This window comes from Salvelinus namaycush, chromosome 21, assembly GCF_016432855.1.
Source record: "Salvelinus namaycush isolate Seneca chromosome 21, SaNama_1.0, whole genome shotgun sequence".
NCBI classification, from domain to species: Eukaryota; Metazoa; Chordata; class Actinopteri; order Salmoniformes; family Salmonidae; genus Salvelinus; species Salvelinus namaycush.
This window is the reverse complement of record NC_052327.1, coordinates 48,696,075-48,717,561: the sequence shown is the minus strand read 5'-3', so window position 1 is coordinate 48,717,561 and position 21,487 is coordinate 48,696,075. Positions and strand designations below refer to the sequence as shown.

General features: G+C 40.7%; 2 protein-coding genes across 3 annotated transcripts; one reads left to right on the top strand and one right to left on the bottom strand.

Moving 5' to 3' along the window:
- Window positions 1–5,078: 5,078 nt before the first annotated feature.
- LOC120066440 (COP9 signalosome complex subunit 2-like) lies at window positions 5,079–11,230 on the bottom strand. Of its 2 annotated transcripts, none has more exons than XM_039017805.1 (13): window positions 11,107–11,230; window positions 10,609–10,722; window positions 10,226–10,303; window positions 9,903–10,028; window positions 9,125–9,214; window positions 8,876–8,953; window positions 7,990–8,164; window positions 7,045–7,223; window positions 6,645–6,697; window positions 6,409–6,506; window positions 6,146–6,228; window positions 5,977–6,035; window positions 5,079–5,883 (listed from the first exon to the last, which is right to left on the bottom strand). In XM_039017805.1, the coding sequence occupies exons 1-13, from the start codon at window positions 11,158–11,160 to the stop codon at window positions 5,739–5,741; spliced, it is 1,332 nt and encodes a 443-aa protein (XP_038873733.1). In that variant the 5' UTR covers window positions 11,161–11,230; the 3' UTR covers window positions 5,079–5,738. The 2 variants fall into 2 exon arrangements, with proteins under 2 accessions (XP_038873733.1, XP_038873731.1); XM_039017803.1 differs by having other exon boundaries at window positions 11,092–11,227.
- Window positions 11,231–11,466: 236 nt separating this feature from the next.
- Window positions 11,467–21,397, top strand: galk2 (galactokinase 2). The gene is made up of 10 exons (XM_039017802.1): window positions 11,467–11,660; window positions 11,840–11,928; window positions 12,104–12,227; window positions 12,437–12,527; window positions 13,623–13,769; window positions 14,105–14,203; window positions 14,698–14,850; window positions 15,430–15,640; window positions 20,104–20,311; window positions 20,722–21,397. Exons 1-10 carry the CDS (start codon window positions 11,611–11,613, stop codon window positions 20,927–20,929), a joined length of 1,380 nt encoding a protein of 459 aa, XP_038873730.1. The 5' UTR covers window positions 11,467–11,610; the 3' UTR covers window positions 20,930–21,397.
- Window positions 21,398–21,487: the final 90 nt, after the last annotated feature.

The following is a 21,487-nucleotide window of genomic DNA, read 5'->3' as shown; positions in this document are numbered from 1 at the left end:
GCGTTACTAGCTGTTTGGGGTTTTAGGCTGGGTTTCTGTACAGCACTTCGAGATATTAGCTGATGTACGAAGGGCTATATAAAATATATAAACTTGAAACTTGAAACTAGTTAGCCTATACTCTATCAATTAATAAGGCTGATGGAACAGATCAGAATGTTAAGTTGAAAATGTCGATAGGCTATTATTTCTTCACATTTTTAACGCAGCAATGTGCACAAGGCAATAGGACTATATGCGCAAATGTCCCCAAAAAATGCGATTTGCAGGAAAACACCCCGTGTACTACACATATGAGCGGTTTCATGGACAGAGATGGAAATATCCTTTAGACGTGTAGAAAGAGGGAAGATCTGAAGATGCAACCATTATCACGGGTTGATAATACGACTAGGATAACGCCTTTGGCTGCTAAACAATTATAGAAAGTTGATTTGAAAACCAATAGAACAAGAGAGCTCATACGAGAAGGTCTTTATAAAATAATTCCCTCCATGCGTACGAGGAGGTCTTTATAAAATAATTCCCTCCATGCATACGAGGAGGTCTTTATAAAATAATTCCCTCCATGCATACGAGGAGGTCTTTATAAAATAATTCCCTCCATGCATACGAGGAGGTCTTTATAAAATAATTCCCTCTAGGCATACGAGGAGGTCTTTATAAAATAATTCCCTCCATGCATACGAGGAGGTCTTTATAAAATAATTCCCTCTACGTTTCTATAAAGTTTTTTTGGCAACAGGCTACTTTGAAGCAAAGTAAGACATGCCTCCTAATATGAAGCAAAATATCCAGGTTTCAAACAATGAAGGAACAGGAAAACCTTCTCAATTAGATGCTAACTAGCTACAAAGTAGCCTGTGTTTTCCTGGCAGAACGATATCATGATTATTTGCATCAATCCAGTGGTCATTTGTTTTGCAGACTCCATCTCATGTGTGCTACAGAAACAACCCCTAACCAATCAACAGTGCTAGGAGCCTGACCAGTTGAATTAAAAGGGCAACTACAGAAAAAAAATCTACATTTCGTCGAATTTTCCCAGATATCAAAAGTGGTCTCCTGATGTGGTTGTAGACTTAGAACATCCAATGTTTGTTTTTCTATTGAAAAAAATGTGATTTTCAGGACAACAAAAAAATATTTTAGAGAACTGATTCTATCACTGAAAGATACAACAACAAAAAAAACAGCAAATCATTTCAGGTACGATACCATCGTTGGGCCGGGGGGGTAAAAGATTCAGCAGGCTACTGGCATTATACACCTGGCTACTGGCATTATCCACCTGGCTACTGGCATTATACACCTGGCTACTGGCATTATACACCTGGCTACTGGCATTATCCACCTGGCTACTGGCATTATACACCTGGCTACTGGCATTATCCACCTGGCTACTGGCATTATACACCTGGCTACTGGCATTATCCACCTGGCTACTGGCATTATACACCTGGCTACTGGCATTATCCACCTGGCTACTGGCATTATACACCTGGCTACTGGCATTATCCACCTGGCTACTGGCATTATACACCTGGCTACTGGCATTATCCACCTGGCTACTGGCATTATACACCTGGCTACTGGCATTATCCACCTGGCTACTGGCATTATCCACCTGGCTACTGGCATTATACACCTGGCTACTGGCATTATCCACCTGGCTACTGGCATTATACACCTGGCTACTGGCATTATCCACCTGGCTACTGGCATTATCCACCTGGCTACTGGCATTATACACCTGGCTACTGGCATTATCCACCTGGCTACTGGCATTATACACCTGGCTACTGGCATTATACACCTGGCTACTGGCATTATACACCTGGCTACTGGCATTATCCACCTGGCTACTGGCATTATACACCTGGCTACTGGCATTATCCACCTGGCTACTGGCATTATACACCTGGCTACTGGCATTATCCACCTGGCTACTGGCATTATACACCTGGCTACTGGCATTATCCACCTGGCTACTGGCATTATACACCTGGCTACTGGCACTATACACCTGGCTACTGGCATTATACACCTGGCTACTGGCATTATACACCTGGCTACTGGCATTATACACCTGGCTACTGGCACTATACACCTGGCTACTGGCATTATACACCTGGCTACTGGCATTATCCACCTGGCTACTGGCATTATACACCTGGCTACTGGCACTATACACCTGGCTACTGGCATTATACACCTGGCTACTGGCATTATACACCTGGCTAAAAGATTACTGTAGCTCTTTTGGAATCACTTTTATAGATAACTCTGACACCTTCTGTAAACAGAAGATACTCTACAGGAATAACGGAGTCCATCCAAATTATCTTGGCTCCTGGAACTCTGTCCACGCATTTCAAGGCTGCGTTGAAACAAGGACTTATCAATGACTCAAGCCCAGCTCAGTTAATCCCTACCACTGTGTCATTGAGTTGTCATAATGCTTCAGCAATTGTACATTATCCCAGGGGGTGTTGGAAGACACAATGTAAGTAACCTAATTTCTGTCCCCCTAACTGCCCTGCATACCTCTGTTGATACTACAGCTATTGTATGCAGTAATCGTGTGACTATGAACCAGAGTTATGCTGTTAGCACTGAGGCAGTGTGCCATAGCAGGAAGTCTACCGCCATTTATATTCCGACTATTTCTGAAACTCACTTAGATAATACCTTTGATGATACAGTGGTAGCAATACACATTTATTTTATTTCATCTTTGTTTAAACAGGTAGGCTAGTTGAGAACAAGTTCTCATTTACAACTGCGACCTGGCCAAGATAAAGCAAAGCAGTGCGACACAAACAACGACACAGTGTTACACATGGAATAAACAAAACATACAGTCAATAACACAATAGAACAAAAAGAAAGTCTATATACAGTGTGTGCAAATGGCGTGAGGAGGTAAAGCAATAAATAGGCCATAGTAGCGAAGTAATTACAATTTAGCAGATTAACACTGGAGTGATAGATGAGCAGATGATGATGTGCAAGTAGAAATACTGGTGTGCAAAAGAGCAGAAAAGTAAATACAAGGTTATAACATTTACAGAAAACATAGAAATGCTAATGGAGGTGCTGCTGTTTATATTCAGAGCCACATTCCTGTAAAGATTAGAGACGATCTCATGTTAAATACTGTTGAAGTAATATGGCTACAGGTTCATCTGCCTCACCTAAAGCCCATTCTGGTGGGAAGCTGCTATAGACCACCAAGTGCTAACAGTCAGTATCTGGATAATATGTGTAAAATGCTTGATAATTTATGTGATATCAACAAAGAGGTATATTTTCTGGGTGATTTAAATATTGACTGGCTTTCATCAAGCTACCGACTCAAGAAAAAACTTCAAACTGTAACCAGTGTCTGCAACCTGGTTGAGGTTGACAGTCAACCTAACAGGGAGGGTATTTACAAACAGTACAGGAATGAAATCATCAACGTCAAATCTTTACTAAAGCTGGAGAAATTTGTTTTAAAGCAGTATCCAAATCCATCGGATGTCGTGATCATAATATTGTAGCCATATCTAGGAAAACCAAAGTTCCAAAGGCTGGGCATAATATAGTGTATAAGAGGTCATACAAGAAGTTTGAGGCAAAGGGTATGGCATATAAGTCTGGCAGCCCAACCCGTGGCAAATGTACTGCAAATTGAGAAATCATGTGACTAAACTAAATAAAAAGAAGAAGAAACTATACTATGAAACAAAAATCAATGATATAAAGAATGATAATTAACATTTTTGGAGCACCTTAAATTATATTTTGGGAAGAACTGGCAAATTCAGCTCCATCCTTCATTGAATCAGTTGGCTCATTCATCACAAAACCCATTGATATGGCCAACTTCTGTCATGATTTTTTTTTATTGGCAAGATTAGCAAATTTAGGCAATGACATGCAAACAACAAACGCTAACACTACACATCCAAGTATATCTGACCAAATTATGAAAGACAAGCATTGACATTTTTAACTCCGTAAAGTGAGTGTGGAAGAGGTGAAAAAAATGGTCTATCAGATAATGACAAGCCACCGGGGTCTGACAACCTGGATGGAAAATTACTGCGGATGATAGAGCCACATCTTCAATTTAAGCCTACATGAAAGGGTGTCCTCAGGCCTGGAGAGAAGCTAAAAGTCATTCCGCTAGCGAAGAATAGTAAAGTCCCCTTTGCTGGCTCAAATAGCCGACCAATCAGCCTGTTACCAACCCTTAGCAAACTTCGGGAAAACATTGTGTTTGACCAGATACAACGCTATACACGTCAGCTACTACGGCGACTGAAATGACAGCAACATTTAACAAAGAGCTGCAGTTACTTTCAGAGTGGGTGGCAAGGAATAAATTAATCCTAAATATTTCCAAAATTAAAAGCATTGTATTTTGGACAAATCATTCACTAAACCTTAAACCTCCAGGAGTAACCCTGGATTGTAAACTGTCATGGTCAAAACATATTGATACAACAGTAGCTAAGATGGGGAGAAGTCTGTCCATAATAAAGTGCTGCTCTGCCTTCTTAACAACACTATCAACAAGGCAGGTCCTTAGTTTTGTCGCACCTGGAATACAGGTGTGCCAAGCTTGTAGCGTCATACCAAAGAATACTCGAGGCTATACTCGCTGACAAAGGTGCTTCAACAAAGTACTGAGTAAAGGGTCTGAATACTTATGTAAATGTTATATTGCAGTTACATTTTTTAATAAATTATAAAAAATAAATGATAAAAATAATTATACAAATCTGTCATGATGGGGTATTGTGTGTAGATTGATGAGTAAAAAAATGTATTTAATCAATTTTAGAATGAGGCTGTAACGTAACAAAATGTGAAGAAAGTCAAGGGGTCTGAATACTTTCCGAACGCACTGTATGTCAAATAATTTTTTTCCTTCGCCGGGCAGACAGGCTTGGTACATTTTTGGCAAAATTAGGGTATGCCCACTTCACCATTACACCCCTGGTTGTTGCTGTGTGATATTTACAGATCAGTCACCGGCTGGCTACACATGATTTGTAAAAAAATAAATAAAAAATAACAATAAAAAGTTAAAGAGTGAAGCAACAATTACCTTTTTATTTCAGTAACAAAACAAAAGCTAAAATGTGTCTTTAACAGTATCACAACAATGTACCATATGAAATCTGGATCTCCATTTTATGAAAGACTGTACAGCGAACACTGGACATCTTGCAGAAAAAAAGTCATGCTGATTTTGACATGAAACGTTCTCACTGCTCACCATCATTAATACATTTGTGTATTCACATTTCCTTAGAAGGGGGCAATACTGTGGTAGAGTGGACATGCTTCACTATAGGAAATGGATTTTACAGTCTTCTCTCTGTTGGTTTCGGGACACTAGGGACCGGTTTCCCGGACACCGATTAAGCGTAGCTCTCATTGAACATGCTTCTTAGTCCAGGACTATTAATCTGTGACCAGTAAAGTGGCCCTAGGCCAAGAAACACAAGCTGGGCAACTGGCACCTCTGACTTCTACCTTTTAAATAATCAGTTACATAACTAGAAGTGACTGTAAGATTGATATTGGAAGCTGTGGAAATCATCAATCTATTACGGTCATCTTGAAAAGGAAGCTTACTGCTACTGTAAATGAGGTGAATTGGGTTAACTCACTACTCATGTGGATATACCCCCTCCCCTCGCAACATCGAATTAGTAACCTTTTTTCAGTTACACTACTGATTAGGCCAGTTTGCTGACGATGGCCTGGTTGAGAGTATTCAGCTGATTCGTCCATTTATCTAAAGCCATGTATCGGGCGCCGTTCCTCTTCTGGTGATCCAGCTCCAACAGTTGGTTGACTTGGTCGATACGGCCGTTGATCGTGCTGACAGGTATCGTAAGAAATAGAAGGTCAATTATGGTAAATTCATTAAAAAAAATTTTTTTTAATTATTATAATTATCAACATGCAATTTACCCGTCTAGAATGCATTGAACTAGAAGGCTTTCCACGTCACAGACATCAATGTTTAATTCCTGAAGGAGACCAAAAAAAACAACGTTTATTTATAAACTTCAAAAATTAGAGAAAATATATATTTTTTTTAATTCAAAATAAAATATTAAATGTTAGAGATAGATCTTACCTTGGACATAAAAGGTATGTGTATTCTCGTGTAAGGCTTGATTAATTTGATAAGCACTTGCGTCCTTATATTTCGTAATAACTCTGAAAGACAAAAAAATCAAGAAAATCAATGATTAAATAGACGGAACGTTCATGTAACACTTTGACCCGCCTTCAGGTATACTGATTTATAACTTGTTAAAAGCACGTTTACTAACTTACTAATGAAGTAATAACATTAACGGAAAACACATCAAGCTGAAAGTGACGTCTAAACCACACCTTCTATATGTTCCCTTATGAACGGATCATCCATTATGTTACTGTGATTGGTTTTCAGGATCTTCTCAAACTCTGTGATGTCATTGTTCTGGTAGGAACTGGAGGAGGGGGTTAACAGTAGTTTGCATTCAATAATCAAACCGTTTGTGTAACAGACCATGTGTAGACAAACAGCCAAAGCAAAAACACTTCCAAAGAAAAGTTAGATTGTAATAGTGAATGAGGTGCAGTCTTACCTGACCAAGTTAGTCATTGCAAGGATGTCTGGATCATTTTTATAGGGTTTAGCCTAAGAGGAACAAATGTCAGCATGAGGAAAGATACTCCCAACGCCATGCAAACTGTACCAATACACCATGATCACTAAAATAGGAACCTTCTGGAGTCATTTACTTTATGAGCAGGTTATTATATTGTGATAGGCTCCTTAATGCAATATGTTTAGGACCTCTTTACATAAGCAAACTCTAAAAAGTCTGTACTATAGAGATTAATCAATAAAAACAATTTTTCCCACCTTCATTGAAAAAGTTATTCTAGGACTAGTTGGTTTAAAAAATAAATAATAATAATAATAATAATGATGATATCAGGGTCTGGGGATTCATCTCTTATCACTAATGAGATGTTTCATACCTCCTGTGAGTCGAAAGGGTTAATTCCAGACTTCATCAGCATGTTGGCCAACACCAGGTACTTCAGACAGGTGGTCCGTCGAGGACTTCCTGATTCATCGTAGTTCTTAAACGCCTCGAAGAAGTCTGTGTGAGCCTTCTCAAACTCCCCTTCTCTCAAATGCATTTTACCTCCACACTCTGGAGAAAAGAAAAACAAGAGACTGGACAACATGGTCCTGACTAAGGATCCTCTCTACTTGCCTCCTACTTAACATTCATTGGAGGACGAGGTCACAGAGCAGAGACCTTGGATCTTCTTTCTCCAATACGATTTGAGAAAGAGGAGAGAGGATGCCAGAAAATAAGTGAAAACTCCTGAGAAAGAGCCCTTGAATGTGTCTGGGTTATATAGTTAAGGCGTAGGTAGAGACGTGGTTATATAGTTAAGGTAGAGACGTGGTTATATAGTTAAGGTAGAGACGTGGTTATATAGTTAAGGTAGAGACGTGGTTATATAGTTAAGGTAGAGACGTGGTTATATAGTTAAGGTAGAGACGTGGTTATATAGTTAAGGTAGAGACGTGGTTATATAGTTAAGGTAGAGACGTGGTTATATAGTTAAGGTAGAGACGTGGTTATATAGTTAAGGTAGAGACGTGGTTATATAGTTAAGGTAGAGACGTGGTTATATAGTTAAGGTAGAGACGTGGTTATATAGTTAAGGTAGAGACGTGGTTATATAGTTAAGGTAGAGACGTGGTTATATAGTTAAGGTAGAGACGTGGTTATATAGTTAAGGTAGAGACGTGGTTATATAGTTAAGGTAGAGACGTGGTTATATAGTTAAGGTAGAGACGTGGTTATATAGTTAAGGTAGAGACGTGGTTATATAGTTAAGGTAGAGACGTGGTTATATAGTTAAGATAGAGATGTGGTTATATAGTTAAGGTAGAGATGTGTCTACCTCTGATGACTCCCATGATGAGAGGGTGAGGGATGGCAGACTTGATGTGTAGAGACTGTTCATACAGGGCCTTCAGCTTCTTGTTGTTCTTCTGGGCCGTGTACATCTGGATCTCCAGAGCATAGATCTCCAAGAGCTGGGTGCCTTTCTTCAGGTCATCCTCACCGTCATCCGTCTATACACCAAGACAGAACACGGGACAAATACTAATCATCCGTCTATACACCAGGACAGAACACGGGACAAATACTAATCATCCGTCTATACACCAGGACAGAACACGGGACAAATACTAATCATCCGTCTATACACCAAGACAAAGCATGGGACAAATACTAATCATCCGTCTATACACCAAGACAGAACATGGAACAAATACTAATCATCCATCTATACACCAAGACAAAATATGGGACAAATACTAATCATCCGTCTATACACCAAGACAAAATATGGGACAAATACTAATCATCCATCTATACACCAAGACAGAACATGGAACAAATACTAATCATCCGTCTATACACCAAGACAGAACATGGGACAAATACTTGAGAGATAATTTCACACAGACACTTGAGGACGAACAGGGCATTCTAGATTTCCACAATGATTCCACAATCATACTAGCCCAGCGTCAGATCTGTTTGTGTTCTCTTGCCTCCTGTGGTCACGACAACAGCCATAGGAGTTGTCCAAACAGTACAAACAGATCTCAGACCAGGCTACAATCATACAATATGATTCCAATGATCTATTGTCACTAAGAACACACAAGAATGTTTTTCATTATGATGTTATAATGCTGAATTAGATTTGGTGGTAAAACCTCTGTAAAGACCTCTGTGAAAACCTCTGATTGCATTGATGAGGAGTGTTTCTTCACCTGACAGGACTGGTGCAGCTGCCTCAGGATCTTCTGAAGCTTACCATACTCTTCTCTCTCCAGGTACAACTTCCCAAGCTAAAGCATAGGACAAGGAGGAGTGAGGAATGAAACTAAATTACACAAGTATCAACCTCAGTGTCTCCATAAAAATGATATGCCACAAGTTTTTTGGATTGCATTAAAAAAATTATGATATTGTGGATGGAATCAATGACATTATATGAAAAGTTTTAAAATCAAGCATACTTTAGTGTTGGTTTTAAACCAAAGCCTGTCGTTTTTGGCATCCTTTAATGCATCCAACGTTGTTTCATAAAACTCTTGCAGCAAGTCCATCTGAAAATAAATAAAGAAGTCAAGTAGGCCCTCTGCACAATGTTTACATTCAGGAGGTTTTCTCTTTTTTTCTCCCCAATTTCGTGGTATCCAATTGGTAGTAGTTACAGTCTTGTCTCATTGCTGCAACTCCCGTACGGACTCGGGAGAGGCGAAGGTCGAGAGCCGTGCGTCCTCCGAAACACAACCCAACCAAGCCGCACTGCTTCTTGACACAATGTCCATCCAACCCGGAAGCCAGCCGTACCAATGTGTCGGAGGAAACACCATACACCTAGCGATCTGGTCAGCGTGCACTGTGCCCGGCCCACCACAGGAGTCGCTAGTGCGCGTTGAGACAAGGATATCCCTGCCCACCTAACCCTCCCTAACCTGAACGACGCTGGGCCAATTGTGCGTCGCCCCATGGACCTCCCGGTCACGGCCGGCTGCGACAGAGCCTGGGCTCGAACCCAGATTCTCTGGTGGCACAGCTAGCACTGCAGTGCCTTAGACCTCTGCGCCACCCGGGAACCCCACATTCAGGGGATTCTCAATTTTGCATGCATATACGTCCAGGACTAGCTTTAAATCAGGGTATTGAGAACCAACCCTAAGAGTTGAGACACTTTTCCATAATTCAATACAGCTCAGATTTATACTTGATTCTGTGCACCATTGTTCGTTCTTAAAATGTCACAAACATTACCTGCTTTGACGTTGAGATATAATCAAGGATGGAATTGATGGATTTTTCAGAATAGTTTCTTGTAACTGCACTCCGGATGTATGTCAACAGCTGCTTGTACCTGTTCATCATTTCAGGGAAATTTGTCTGGAGGGAAAAAAAGAAGAAAAAAAAATATGTAATTCAAATGCTAATTTAGGCAGTACAGGATGGTAGCAGTTCTTTACAAAACATGAACAAATTTGATCAAATATTTAGCACAATGAAGAATATATTTTCTAAATATTGAATATATATATATATATATATGCTACGGCATATTTACTGTCATGTCTGCTGCTTACCAGTTTGAAGTTTATCTTAATCATCTGTTTCAAGGCTTTGAAACCCCATTCTCCTTTCTCACCCTCCAGCTCTAAGACCTGGTTTAAGAAAGAAGCATTTCAAATGTATTTATATAAATCCCTTCTTACATCAGCTGATATCTCAAAGTGTTGTACAGAAACCCCCAGCCTGAAACCCCAAACAGCAAGCAATGCAGGTGTAGAAGCAAAGGATAGCCACAGGTGGCTGCTGGCACCTTAATTGGAGAGGACAGGCTCCTAGTAACGGCCAGAATGGTATCATTACAAATACATGGTTTGATACTACTCCATTCCTGCCATTATTATGAGCCGTCCTCCCCTCACCAGCCTGCGGTGATGTATGTGTGTGTGTGATAACTAACCTTCTGGAAGCTGCTGAGAGCTGCTTTGGGGTCATCCTCCTTTAGGGCCTTTGAATTGTAGTATTGATTCTCCAAATCAACATTGGGCTCAGAGTTGCTGTCCTCTGAGTATTCCTGAAATCACACAATTCATCATCACTGCAGTTTACAAGATCAACACCCACCTATTGATATTCAGCTAACTAGCTCATGATATGTGTTGTTTTGGTGATTTGTGAAGCGAACAGCTGGATCATTTAATGGTGCAAAAGGTTTAACAACAATTAGTTGAAACTTGCAATAGTAACTGAACTAATCATTAGAGACATAGCTGGCTAACTAGCTAACAGTTAGCTGTCAATGATGGGAGAACCATCAACAGCTAGTTCAGCTGCTAGCTAGCTAGCTACAAAGTGGAGTGCAACATGGAATGTTTACGCTGATTAGCTAGCTAGCTAAACAAGTTGTATATGGTAATCAGCTACAATATCCATATATATTTACTTCTGAGGAGTTTACCAGATCATAATCCTCTTCATCATCGCACATGAAGTCATCTTCCATATCAGACATCTTTACTACGAAGCTAGCTAGATCGATAGCAACCTTGCTAGTGGCAGCAGACAGTCGCAGCAAAGATACTAGCTACTACGTCATCCGCAACCAATGCCTTGCTGCGCAGCGTGAACATGTGAGTGAATCGTGATTCCTTTGAACTGGCCCTTTCCTACTCTTCCGTATTGTTACGTTTCGTTACAATGAATGTGTTTACAGCTGGTCTAGAAACAGTTACTTTGTTTAACAGAAAGCGTTTGAGGTAGTGGTTTTGGTGGGAAGAGCTGGTCGTAGATCAGCTTTTCAATAATATCCGGGACTCTCGTGTGACAGTCAGCTGATAGTATTAGGTGTGTTTCTATATTTTTCCTCAGTACAGTACTCCAGATAGATCTAGGTGCAATTAGATTTGGTGATTTAACAATAGTCTAAAACCAACCGGTAAGAACTGGTATTTGGTTTGAAAAAATGGCAGCACACCCGCCAAAGACAAAGATTCTGATAAGTGCAAATAAAAGGTGAGTTATCTTGATAATTTTCGAAATAGTACGGGTAATTACAGTTGCTAAAACTATCCATGCATGTATTAAACATTTTATAGTAGGCTACAGTAAACTAAGACAGTTTTTTTTACTCCTCAAATCACTCCTTGAATTGGGCAGTCATTTGCAATTTCCCCGATGTATTGTATTCCTAGGTTGCAAAATCTGAAAGAGGCCTTCGAGAAAAAGTATGGAGAAGCTCCTCTTTTTTATGCGCAAGCTCCTGGAAGAGTGAATCTAATAGGTATGTAAACACATTTCATATCTATATAGCTATGCTATTATAACGCAGAAATCCATAAATACAGTATAAAGACAAGTACAGGAAAAAAAATATATCAATGTGATCCTTCACAAGGGCTAGCTCTAAATCGTAACCGTAAACTCAAACGTTGTCTTTCTTAATTCATTACTGTTAGGAGAACACATCGACTACTGTGGTTATGCTGTGCTCCCAATGGCTATTGAGCAGAGTATTCTGGCTGCTGTCACTGTCAATGATTCCAAGAAAATCTACCTGGCCAACACAGAACCTAAATACAAGTAAGATCTGCCAAATAATCTCCACACCAAGCTTTTTATGCACATGCAATTCACCTATACTCATCATATGTAAGGATCTTCCAGAATCTGTCTTGATTTGCTGCCCATCTAGACGAATTGACGACTGTATTGGATTAACTATCAAATGTTATTTCATTAGAGACGGCTCTCTCAAAATCATAAAATGGTGTGTGTTTTTTTTTTTACAGGGACTTCACAGTCTCTTCAGAAGATATTGAGATAGACAAGGACAATCCTCAGTGGTACTATTACTTTCTCTGTGGGGTGAAAGGGATTCAGGTGAGTCATGTAGACTCTGGTAATTACTTTAATATCCTGTATATGTCCTTCTTGTTGTTCTATTCTACTGGTCTTTTCTGCTGTTCTTCTTCCTGTTGTTCTATTCTACTGTTCTATTCTGCTGTTCTTCTTCCTGTTGTTCTATTCTGCTGTTCTTCTTCCTGTTGTTCTATTCTGCTGTTCTTCTTCCTGTTGTTCTATTCTACTGTTCTTTTCTACCGTTCTTCTTCCTGTTGTTCTATTCTACTGTTCTTCTTCCTGTTGTTCTATTCTGCTGTTCTTCTTCCTGTTGTTCTATTCTGCTGTTCTTCTTCCTGTTGTTCTATTCTACTGTTCTTCTTCCTGTTCTATTCTGCTGTTCTTCTTCCTGTTGTTCTATTCTACTGTTCTTCTTCCTGTTGTTCTATTCTGCTGTTCTTCTTCCTGTTGTTCTATTCTACTGTTCTTCTTCCTGTTGTTCTATTCTGCTGTTCTTCTTCCTGTTGTTCTATTCTACTGTTCTTCTTCCTGTTGTTCTATTCTACTGTTCTTCTTCCTGTTGTTCTATTCTACTGTTCTTCTTCCTGTTGTTCTATTCTACTGTTCTTTTCTACTGTTCTTCTTCCTGTTGTTCTATTCTACTGTTCTATTCTGCTGTTCTTCTTCCTGTTGTTCTATTCTGCTGTTCTTCTTCCTGTTGTTCTATTCTGCTGTTCTTCTTCCTGTTGTTCTATTCTGCTGTTCTTCTTCATGTTGTTCTATTCTACTGTTCTTCTTCCTGTTGTTCTATTCTACTGTTCTTCTTCTTCCTGTTGTTCTATTCTGCTGTTCTTCTTCCTGTTGTTCTATTCTACTGTTCTTCTTCATGTTGTTCTATTCTACTGTTCTTCTTCATCTTCGTCATATCAACTTTGTCTGTCCTATCTATCTATCTATCTATCTATCTATCTATCTATCTATCTATCTATCTATCTATCTATCTATCTATCTATCTATCTATCTATAATCTATCTCTATCTATCATGTTGCTACAGTATTAACCATATCAAACATAAACATGAGGCATTGTTCAACATGGTGTTATATCATCGTCATCATCATCATCGTCCTCACCAGGAGCACCTAGGGAAGGTTCCTCTGTCTGGGATGAAGTGTGTTGTGGACGGGACCATCCCGGCTAGCTCAGGCCTGTCCAGCTCCAGTGCCCTGGTCTGCTGTGCTGCGCTCCTCACTATGGAGGTTAACCACAAGTCCCTCAACAAGGTAGTACAGTACAGAGGCATGTATTCAGTGAATGTCTCGGGTAACCTACTGCACTTTGTTAAAAACAACACTCTAGAATATTATATGCCCAGACAAGATTCAGATCATGAATTGCCGAGACAAGATTCAGATCATGAATTGCTGAGACAAGATTCAGATCATGAATTGCTGAGACAAGATCAATGTCAAATGTATTTCAATTATTTTTAGGAGTTGTATTTCTGTCAACACTTTGATGCACCATGTTGCTGAGCCAGAAGTGTGTTAATGAATATTGCTGTAAAGTCTGGTAAGCTAAACAGTAGACATAGACTGTTCCCTTTTCTGTCCACCAGGTGGCGCTGGCGGAGATTTCAGCCAAGTGTGAGCGCTACATTGGCACTGAGGGTGGGGGCATGGACCAGTCCATCTCATTCCTGGCAGAGGAAGGAACTGTAGGCAAACATACACACACATACACACACATACATACACACACACACATACATACACACACATACATACACACACACACACACTGGCAGAGGAAGGAACTGTAATCAAACACACATACACACACACATACACACACACACATTCTGTATACCAGGGAGTGTTTATTAGTGTGTATTAGTGTTTATTAGTGTGTGTTAGTGTGTATTAGTGTGTATTGGTGTTATTAGTGTGTATTGGTGTTTATTAGTGTTTATTAGTGTGTGTTAGTGTGTATTGGTGTTTATTAGTGTGTATTGGTGTTTATTAGTGTGTATTAGTGTTTATTAGCGTGTATTGGTGTTTATTAGCGTGTATTAGTGTGTATTAGTGTGTGGTGCTGCTGCTGTGTTGTAATAAGTTAAACAGTTTAATGAACTTCTGTACAGTTACTATATTCTCTAGTTTGTTAGTGCTTGTTATTAGTTCTCGATCTGTCTCTTTGTCGTTGTCCCAGGCCAAGCTGATTGAGTTCCACCCTCTGCGGGCGTCTGACGTACGTCTCCCTGAAGGAGCAGTGTTCGTCATCTCTAACTGCTGCGTTGAGATGAACAAGGCTGCTACGTCTCACTTCAACATCCGGGTGGTCGAGTGTCGCATAGCCACCAAGGTTAATTATTATTATTATTACAGCGGGTCCCAATTGATATTGGTGTTGTCAACATCGTAGAAATAAATAGAATATGACAAATGCCACTAGAGATGCCTGGTAGAGAACGTTCAACACATGTTATGACTTAGCAAGCACTCGAAGGTTTTGTCCTGCTAGTACATCAAAACAAATTGTAATCAGCTGAAATGAGAAGGGATGTGATAAAACTTAGAGTGCGCATTTACCTCAAAACACTGTGATTATTTTATTTTTTTAATGATTTTTTTAACCTTTATTTAACTAGGCAAGTCAGTTAAGAACAAATTCTTATTTTCAATGACGGTCTAGGAACAGTGGGTTAACTGCCTTGTTCAGGGGGCAGAACGGCAGATTTTTACCTTGTCAGTCTCGGGGGATTTGATCTAGCAGTCTTTCGGTTACTGGCCCAACGCGCAAACAACTAGGCTACCTGCCACCCCAGAATGAATCGAACTGTCTTCTCAACTCCGATTCTGGCCAGAGCGAGGGGACCTGGAGTGAGGCCGCCTGCTGAAGCCGTCTCCTGTATGCTTTAAATAACTCTATGGTCTTCCTCAGATGTTGGCGAAGGCTCGGGGGCTAGAGTGGGGCCGGCTGCTGAAGCTGTCCCAGGTGCAGACAGAGCTGGAGGCCTCTCTGGAGGAGATGCTGCGGCTGGTGGCTGAGGTGCTGCACCCTGAGCCCTACAGCAGAGATGAGGTCTGCAAGGCCCTGGGAATCACCACAGAACAGCTCTGTACAGACCTCCTTAGCCCCAACACACAGCACGGTAAGACACTGGTATTACTACCAGTTATTTTCCAATCGTTTCATTCTGAACAGAACCACCATTTTGTTTTGTTTCCGTTCTACTGTTCTGACCAACAATATAAAGTTCTGAACCGGTTTGAACCATAAAGTACCGGTTTATATCGTTCCTTTCTGTTCCTTTTTTAAAACCTGTGAAATCAAAAGTTGTTTACGCATTTAGCTCATTAAATGACTTCACCAATCAGTGCGAACGGAGCCGGCAAGCTAGTTGTTTACACCAATCAGTGCGGACGGAGCCGGCAAGCTAGTTGTTTACACCAATCAGTGCGGACGGAGCCGGCAAGCTAGTTGTTTACACCAATCAGTGCGGACGGAGCAGGCAAGATAGTTGTTTAGACCAATCAGTGAGGACAGAGCAGGCAAGATAGTTGTTTAGACCAATCAGTGAGGACAGAGCAGGCAAGATAGTTGTTTAGACCAATCAGTGAGGACAGAGCAGGCAAGATAGTTGTTTAGACCAATCAGTGAGGACAGAGCAGGCAAGCTAGTTGTTTACACCAATCAGTGCGGACGGAGCCGACAAGCTAGTTGTTTACACCAATCAGTGCGGACGGAGCCGGCAAGCTAGTTGTTTACACCAATCAGTGCGGACGGAGCCGACAAGCTAGTTGTTTACACCAATCAGTGCGGACGGAGCCGACAAGCTAGTTGTTTACACCAATCAGTGCGGACGGAGCCGACAAGCTAGTTGTTTACACCAATCAGTGCGGACGGAGCCGACAAGCTAGTTGTTTAGACCAATCAGTGCGGACGGAGCCGGCAAGCTAGTTGTTTACACCAATCAGTGCGGACGGAGCCGACAAGCTAGTTGTTTACACCAATCAGTGCGGACGCAGCCGACAAGCTAGTTGCTGGCAATAAATAGGCCCTAGAGGCTAAATAATTAAAATTTAGAATTAACACTGGAGTGATAGATGTGCAGATGATGATGATGATGATGATGTGCAAGTAGAGATACTGGGGTGCAAAAGAGCAAGAGGGTAACTAATAATATGGGGATGAGGTAGTTGGGTGGGCTATTTACAGATGGGCTGTGTACAGGTACAGTGATCGGTAAGCTGCTCTGACAGCTGATGCTTAAAGTTAGAGAGGGAGATATAAGACTCCAGCTTCAGTGATTTTTGAAATTCTTCCCAATCATTGGCAGCAGATAACTGTAAGGAAAGGCGGCCAAAGGAAGTGTTGGCTTTGGGGATGACCAGTGAAATATAACTGCTGGAGTGCGTGCTACGGGTGGGTGTTGCTATGGTGACCAGTGAGCTGAGACTGACATTTTGAGGGTGGGGAGAGAGGGATGAGGAGGAGGCTTGGCTTGAAGCGCTGGGCATTTTACGACATGCATTATCTGAATTAGATCCACAGAATTATACCTAAGAGGAGCGGCTCCTATGGAGGAACTTGATTGGTGCGGCTGGCTTCCGGGTTGGATGTGCATTGTGTCAAGAAGCAGTGCGGCTTGGTTGGGTTGTGTTTCGGAGGACTCATGGCTCTTGACCTTCTCCTTTCCCTCTCTTCTGTACGGGAGTTGCAGCGATGAGACAAGACTGTAACTACCAATTGGGTACCACCAAAAAGGGGATAAAAAAGGGGTAATAAAATTATAAAAAATTAACTTTGAATGTCCTTTGAGCTAGCTATCTAAGAAGCTTGTGTGTGTGCAGAGCGGCAGCAGAATTAAAAGCACCTCTTTTATCTTTTTGTAGTTAATAAATCCACCGTGAAATGTGATAACTAGGCCTATAGTATCCTTAACTACAATTGACAAATTGAATCCATTCTTCTCTAACTAATAAAAAGTCTCTCTCCCTATATTCAGAGTGGGGAGGGGCTACAGTAACCTGTTCTTCAGAGGGGGAGGGGCTACAGTAGCCTGTTCTTCAGAGGGGGGAGGGGCTACAGTAGCCTGTTCTTCAGAGGGGGGAGGGGCAGGTAGCCTAAACAAGCACAGACACAGGTAAAGATTTTCAGCTGACATGCAGACACTGGAATAAGTTCCTGAGTGACAGAGTGAGGGCTTTGCAAAGGCTCTTTGTTGCGTTTTTTTGTGGGACCGGAAGGAAATGTCTGCAACATAAAATAACCGGTTAACCAGTTCCCATTAATTTAAAATAACAATTCTGTTCCGGAACAGTATAGATCACTTTCGTTCCCTGTTCCATTTCATTCCTTGAAAAATGTCATTATGTTGCGGCTTTCTGTTAATTTCCTTGAACCGGTTCCAACCCTTGATCACTACTGTGTAACTAGTACATTATAACTGGTAGACTAGCAGATCACTACTGTGTAACTAGTACATTATAACTGGTAGGCTAGCAGATCACCACTGTATAACTAGTACATTATGACTGGTAGGCTAGCAGATCACTACTGTATAACTAGTACATTATAACTGGTAGACTAGCAGATCACTGTATAACTAGTACATTATAACTGGTAGGCTAGCAGATCACTACTGTATAACTAGTACATTATAACTGGTAGGCTATCAGATCACTACTGTATAACTAGTACATTATAACTGGTAGACTAGCAGATCACCACTGTATAACTAGTACATTATAACTGGTAGACTAGCAGATCACTACTGTGTAACTAGTACATTATAACTGGTAGACTAGCAGATCACTACTGTATAACTAGTACATTATAACTGGTAGACTAGCAGATCACCACTGTATAACTAGTACATTATAACTGGTAGACTAGCAGATCACTACTGTATAACTAGTACATTATAACTGGTAGGCTAGCAGATCACTACTGTATAACTAGTACATTATAACTGGTAGGCTAGCAGATCACCACTGTATAACTAGTACATTATAACTGGTAGGCTAGCAGATCACTACTGTATAACTAGTACATTATAACTGGTAGGCTAGCAGATCACTACTGTATAACTAGTACATTATAACTGGTAGGCTAGCAGATCACCACTGTATAACTAGTACATTATAACTGGTAGGCTAGCAGATCACTACTGTGTAACTAGTACATTATAACTGGTAGACTAGCAGATCACTACTGTATAACTAGTACATTATAACTGGTAGGCTAGCAGATCACTACTGTATAACTAGTACATTATAACTGGTAGGCTAGCAGATCACTACTGTATAACTAGTACATTATAACTGGTAGACTAGCAGATCACTACTGTATAAATAGTACATTATAACTGGTAGGCTAGCAGATCACCACTGTATAACTAGTACATTATAACTGGTAGACTAGCAGATCACTACTGTATAACTAGTACATTATAACTGGTAGGCTAGCAGATCACTACTGTATAACTAGTACATTATAACTGGTAGGCTAGCAGATCACTACTGTATAACTAGTACATTATAACTGGTAGACTAGCAGATCACCACTGTATAACTAGTACATTATAACTGGTAGGCTAGCAGATCACTACTGTATAACTAGTACATTATAACTGGTAGGCTAGCAGATCACTACTGTATAACTAGTACATTATAACTAGTAGACTAGCAGATCACCACTGTATAACTAGTACATTATAACTAGTAGACTAGCAGATCACTACTGTATAAATAGTACATTATAACTGGTAGGCTAGCAGATCACTACTGTATAACTAGTACATTATAACTGGTAGGCTAGCAGATCACTACTGTATAACTAGTACATTATAACTGGTAGGCTAGCAGATCACTACTGTATAACTAGTACATTATAATTCGTAGGCTAGCAGATCACTACTGTATAACTAGTACATTATAATTCGTAGGCTAGCAGATCACTACTGTATAACTAGTACATTATAACTGGTAGGCTAGCAGATCACCACTGTATAACTAGTACATTATAATTCGTAGGCTAGCAGATCACTACTGTATAACTAGTACATTATAACTGGTAGGCTAGCAGATCACCACTGTATAACTAGTACATTATAATTCGTAGGCTAGCAGATCACCACTGTATAACTAGTACATTATAATTCGTAGGCTAGCAGATCACTACTGTGTAACTAGTACATTATAACTGGTAGGCTAGCAGATCACCACTGTATAACTAGTACATTATAATTCGTAGGCTAGCAGATCACTACTGTGTAACTAGTACATTATAACTGGTAGGCTAGCAGATCACCACTGTATAACTAGTACATTATAATTCGTAGGCTAGCAGATCACTACTGTATAACTAGTACATTATAACTGGTAGGCTAGCAGGGAGGAGGTCCTCCTCCACCATTTTGATACAAACCATACTGTGTGTGGAGGCTCGGATATGTTATTTTCAAAAAGGTTCATTCTCCACATCTGCCTTTCCAGCTGCCCCTCCTTGAGACCTGTCTCCTCCATATATTTCCATACCGTCTAAAATAAAATAAAACTCTTAAAGGTAAATAACAGGTTTTAACCTGCAATACCTGTCCTCTCCTCCCAGTGACCCAGTTCAAGCTGTACCAGCGGGCCAGGCATGTATACGGTGAGGCGGCACGTGTACTGCGGTTCAAGAGCGTGTGTGATGAGGCTCCCTCCGCCCCGAACGGCGTGCAGCGTCTCGGAGACCTGATGAAGCAGAGTCATTCTAGCTGCAGAGACCTGTACGAGTGCAGCTGTCCAGAACTGGACCAGCTGGTAGAGATATGTCTGTAAGTCCAGAATGACTCCATTTCTATAAGTTAACTATATTTTTGTATTAAGGGTTTTAAAACCCTTCAATTTACAGGTTATTCTCACTGTACTCTCGTTCACCCAGAAATCCAATCTCGCCGTCATTCGGTGAGATAGCCTTTATGTTTACGTAGACTGTCCGTGAGACATTAGTCTCATTTGAGATAAAATCTATTTTCAAACCTGTCCATTAAAATGCTAGATTTCACTGGCTACTCTATAACTAGTTGTTTGCAGTGTGTTTGACAAATGGATGGTGCAACTGTTGATGAAGTTTACTTGCTTGATTGCATTGTTAATTGATAGATCGTGATTTAAGGATTAGGTTCCTATAACCGTGCTTTGTCCCATGTTATTTCCATGTTTATTACGTTTCCTCTGGCTACAGGCAGTCTGGTGCGGTGGGATCCCGGCTGACCGGAGCAGGCTGGGGAGGCTGTGCTGTCTCCATGGTCCCCACTGACAAGGTGGAGTCTTTCCTAAAGAGCGTCAGAGAGTTGTACTACACGTCAGACCCACGCAGAGCCGAGCTAGAGAAACACAGTCTGTTTGTCACCAAGCCTGGTGGAGGGGCGGCCATCTTCCTTGAAGAGTGACATCAAAATTGCTTCTCTTTACAATTTTGAGGTGAAATGTTTTCCGTCTGGTTTCACCTTTTCAGTATTTTTTTTTATACTATAATTTTAGGCATGACTATGACTAATTCTAATGCCAAAATGATACAGTTGAGGATTCTGGAATTTCAAGGGCAATGATAATCAAAGCCTGGTCCCAGATCTGTTGTCTCCGTCTATAGCCTGCTCCCAGATCTGTTGTCTCCTTCTATAGCCTGGACCCAGATCTGTTGTCTACTTCTATAGCCCGATCTCAGATCTGTTGTCTACTTCTATAGCCCGATCTCAGATCTGTTGTCTACTTCTATAGCCCGATCTCAGATCTGTTGTCTACTTCTATAGCCCGATCTCAGATCTGTTGTCTCCTTCTATAGCCTGGTTCCAGATCTGTTGTCTCCTTCTATAGCCTGGTCCCAGATCTGTTGTCTCCTTCTATAGCCTGGACCCAGATCTGTTGTCTACTTCTATAGCCTGATCTCAGATCTGTTGTCTCCTTCTATAGCCTGGACCCAGATCTGTTGTCTCCTTCTATAGTCTGAT

What these genes read in the sequence shown, in the direction of transcription:
- galk2 (XM_039017802.1), top strand. Translation starts at nt 11,611, where the DNA reads ATGGCAGCACACCCGCCAAAGACAAAGATTCTGATAAGTGCAAATAAA. An exon ending in GTGGGGTGAAAGGGATTCAG is followed by an intron (nt 12,528 to 13,622) that starts GTGAGTCATGTA and finishes CGTCCTCACCAG; the next exon opens with GAGCACCTAGGGAAGGTTCC. An exon ending in CAGCTGGTAGAGATATGTCT is followed by an intron (nt 20,312 to 20,721) that starts GTAAGTCCAGAA and finishes CTCTGGCTACAG; the next exon opens with GCAGTCTGGTGCGGTGGGAT.
- LOC120066440 (XM_039017803.1), bottom strand. Translation starts at nt 11,160, where the DNA reads ATGTCTGATATGGAAGATGACTTCATGTGCGATGATGAAGAGGATTAT. An exon ending in TTAAGATAAACTTCAAACTG is followed by an intron (nt 10,029 to 10,225) that starts GTAAGCAGCAGA and finishes TTTTCCCTCCAG; the next exon opens with ACAAATTTCCCTGAAATGAT. An exon ending in AGCTGCACCAGTCCTGTCAG is followed by an intron (nt 8,165 to 8,875) that starts GTGAAGAAACAC and finishes CTTGGTGTATAG; the next exon opens with ACGGATGACGGTGAGGATGA.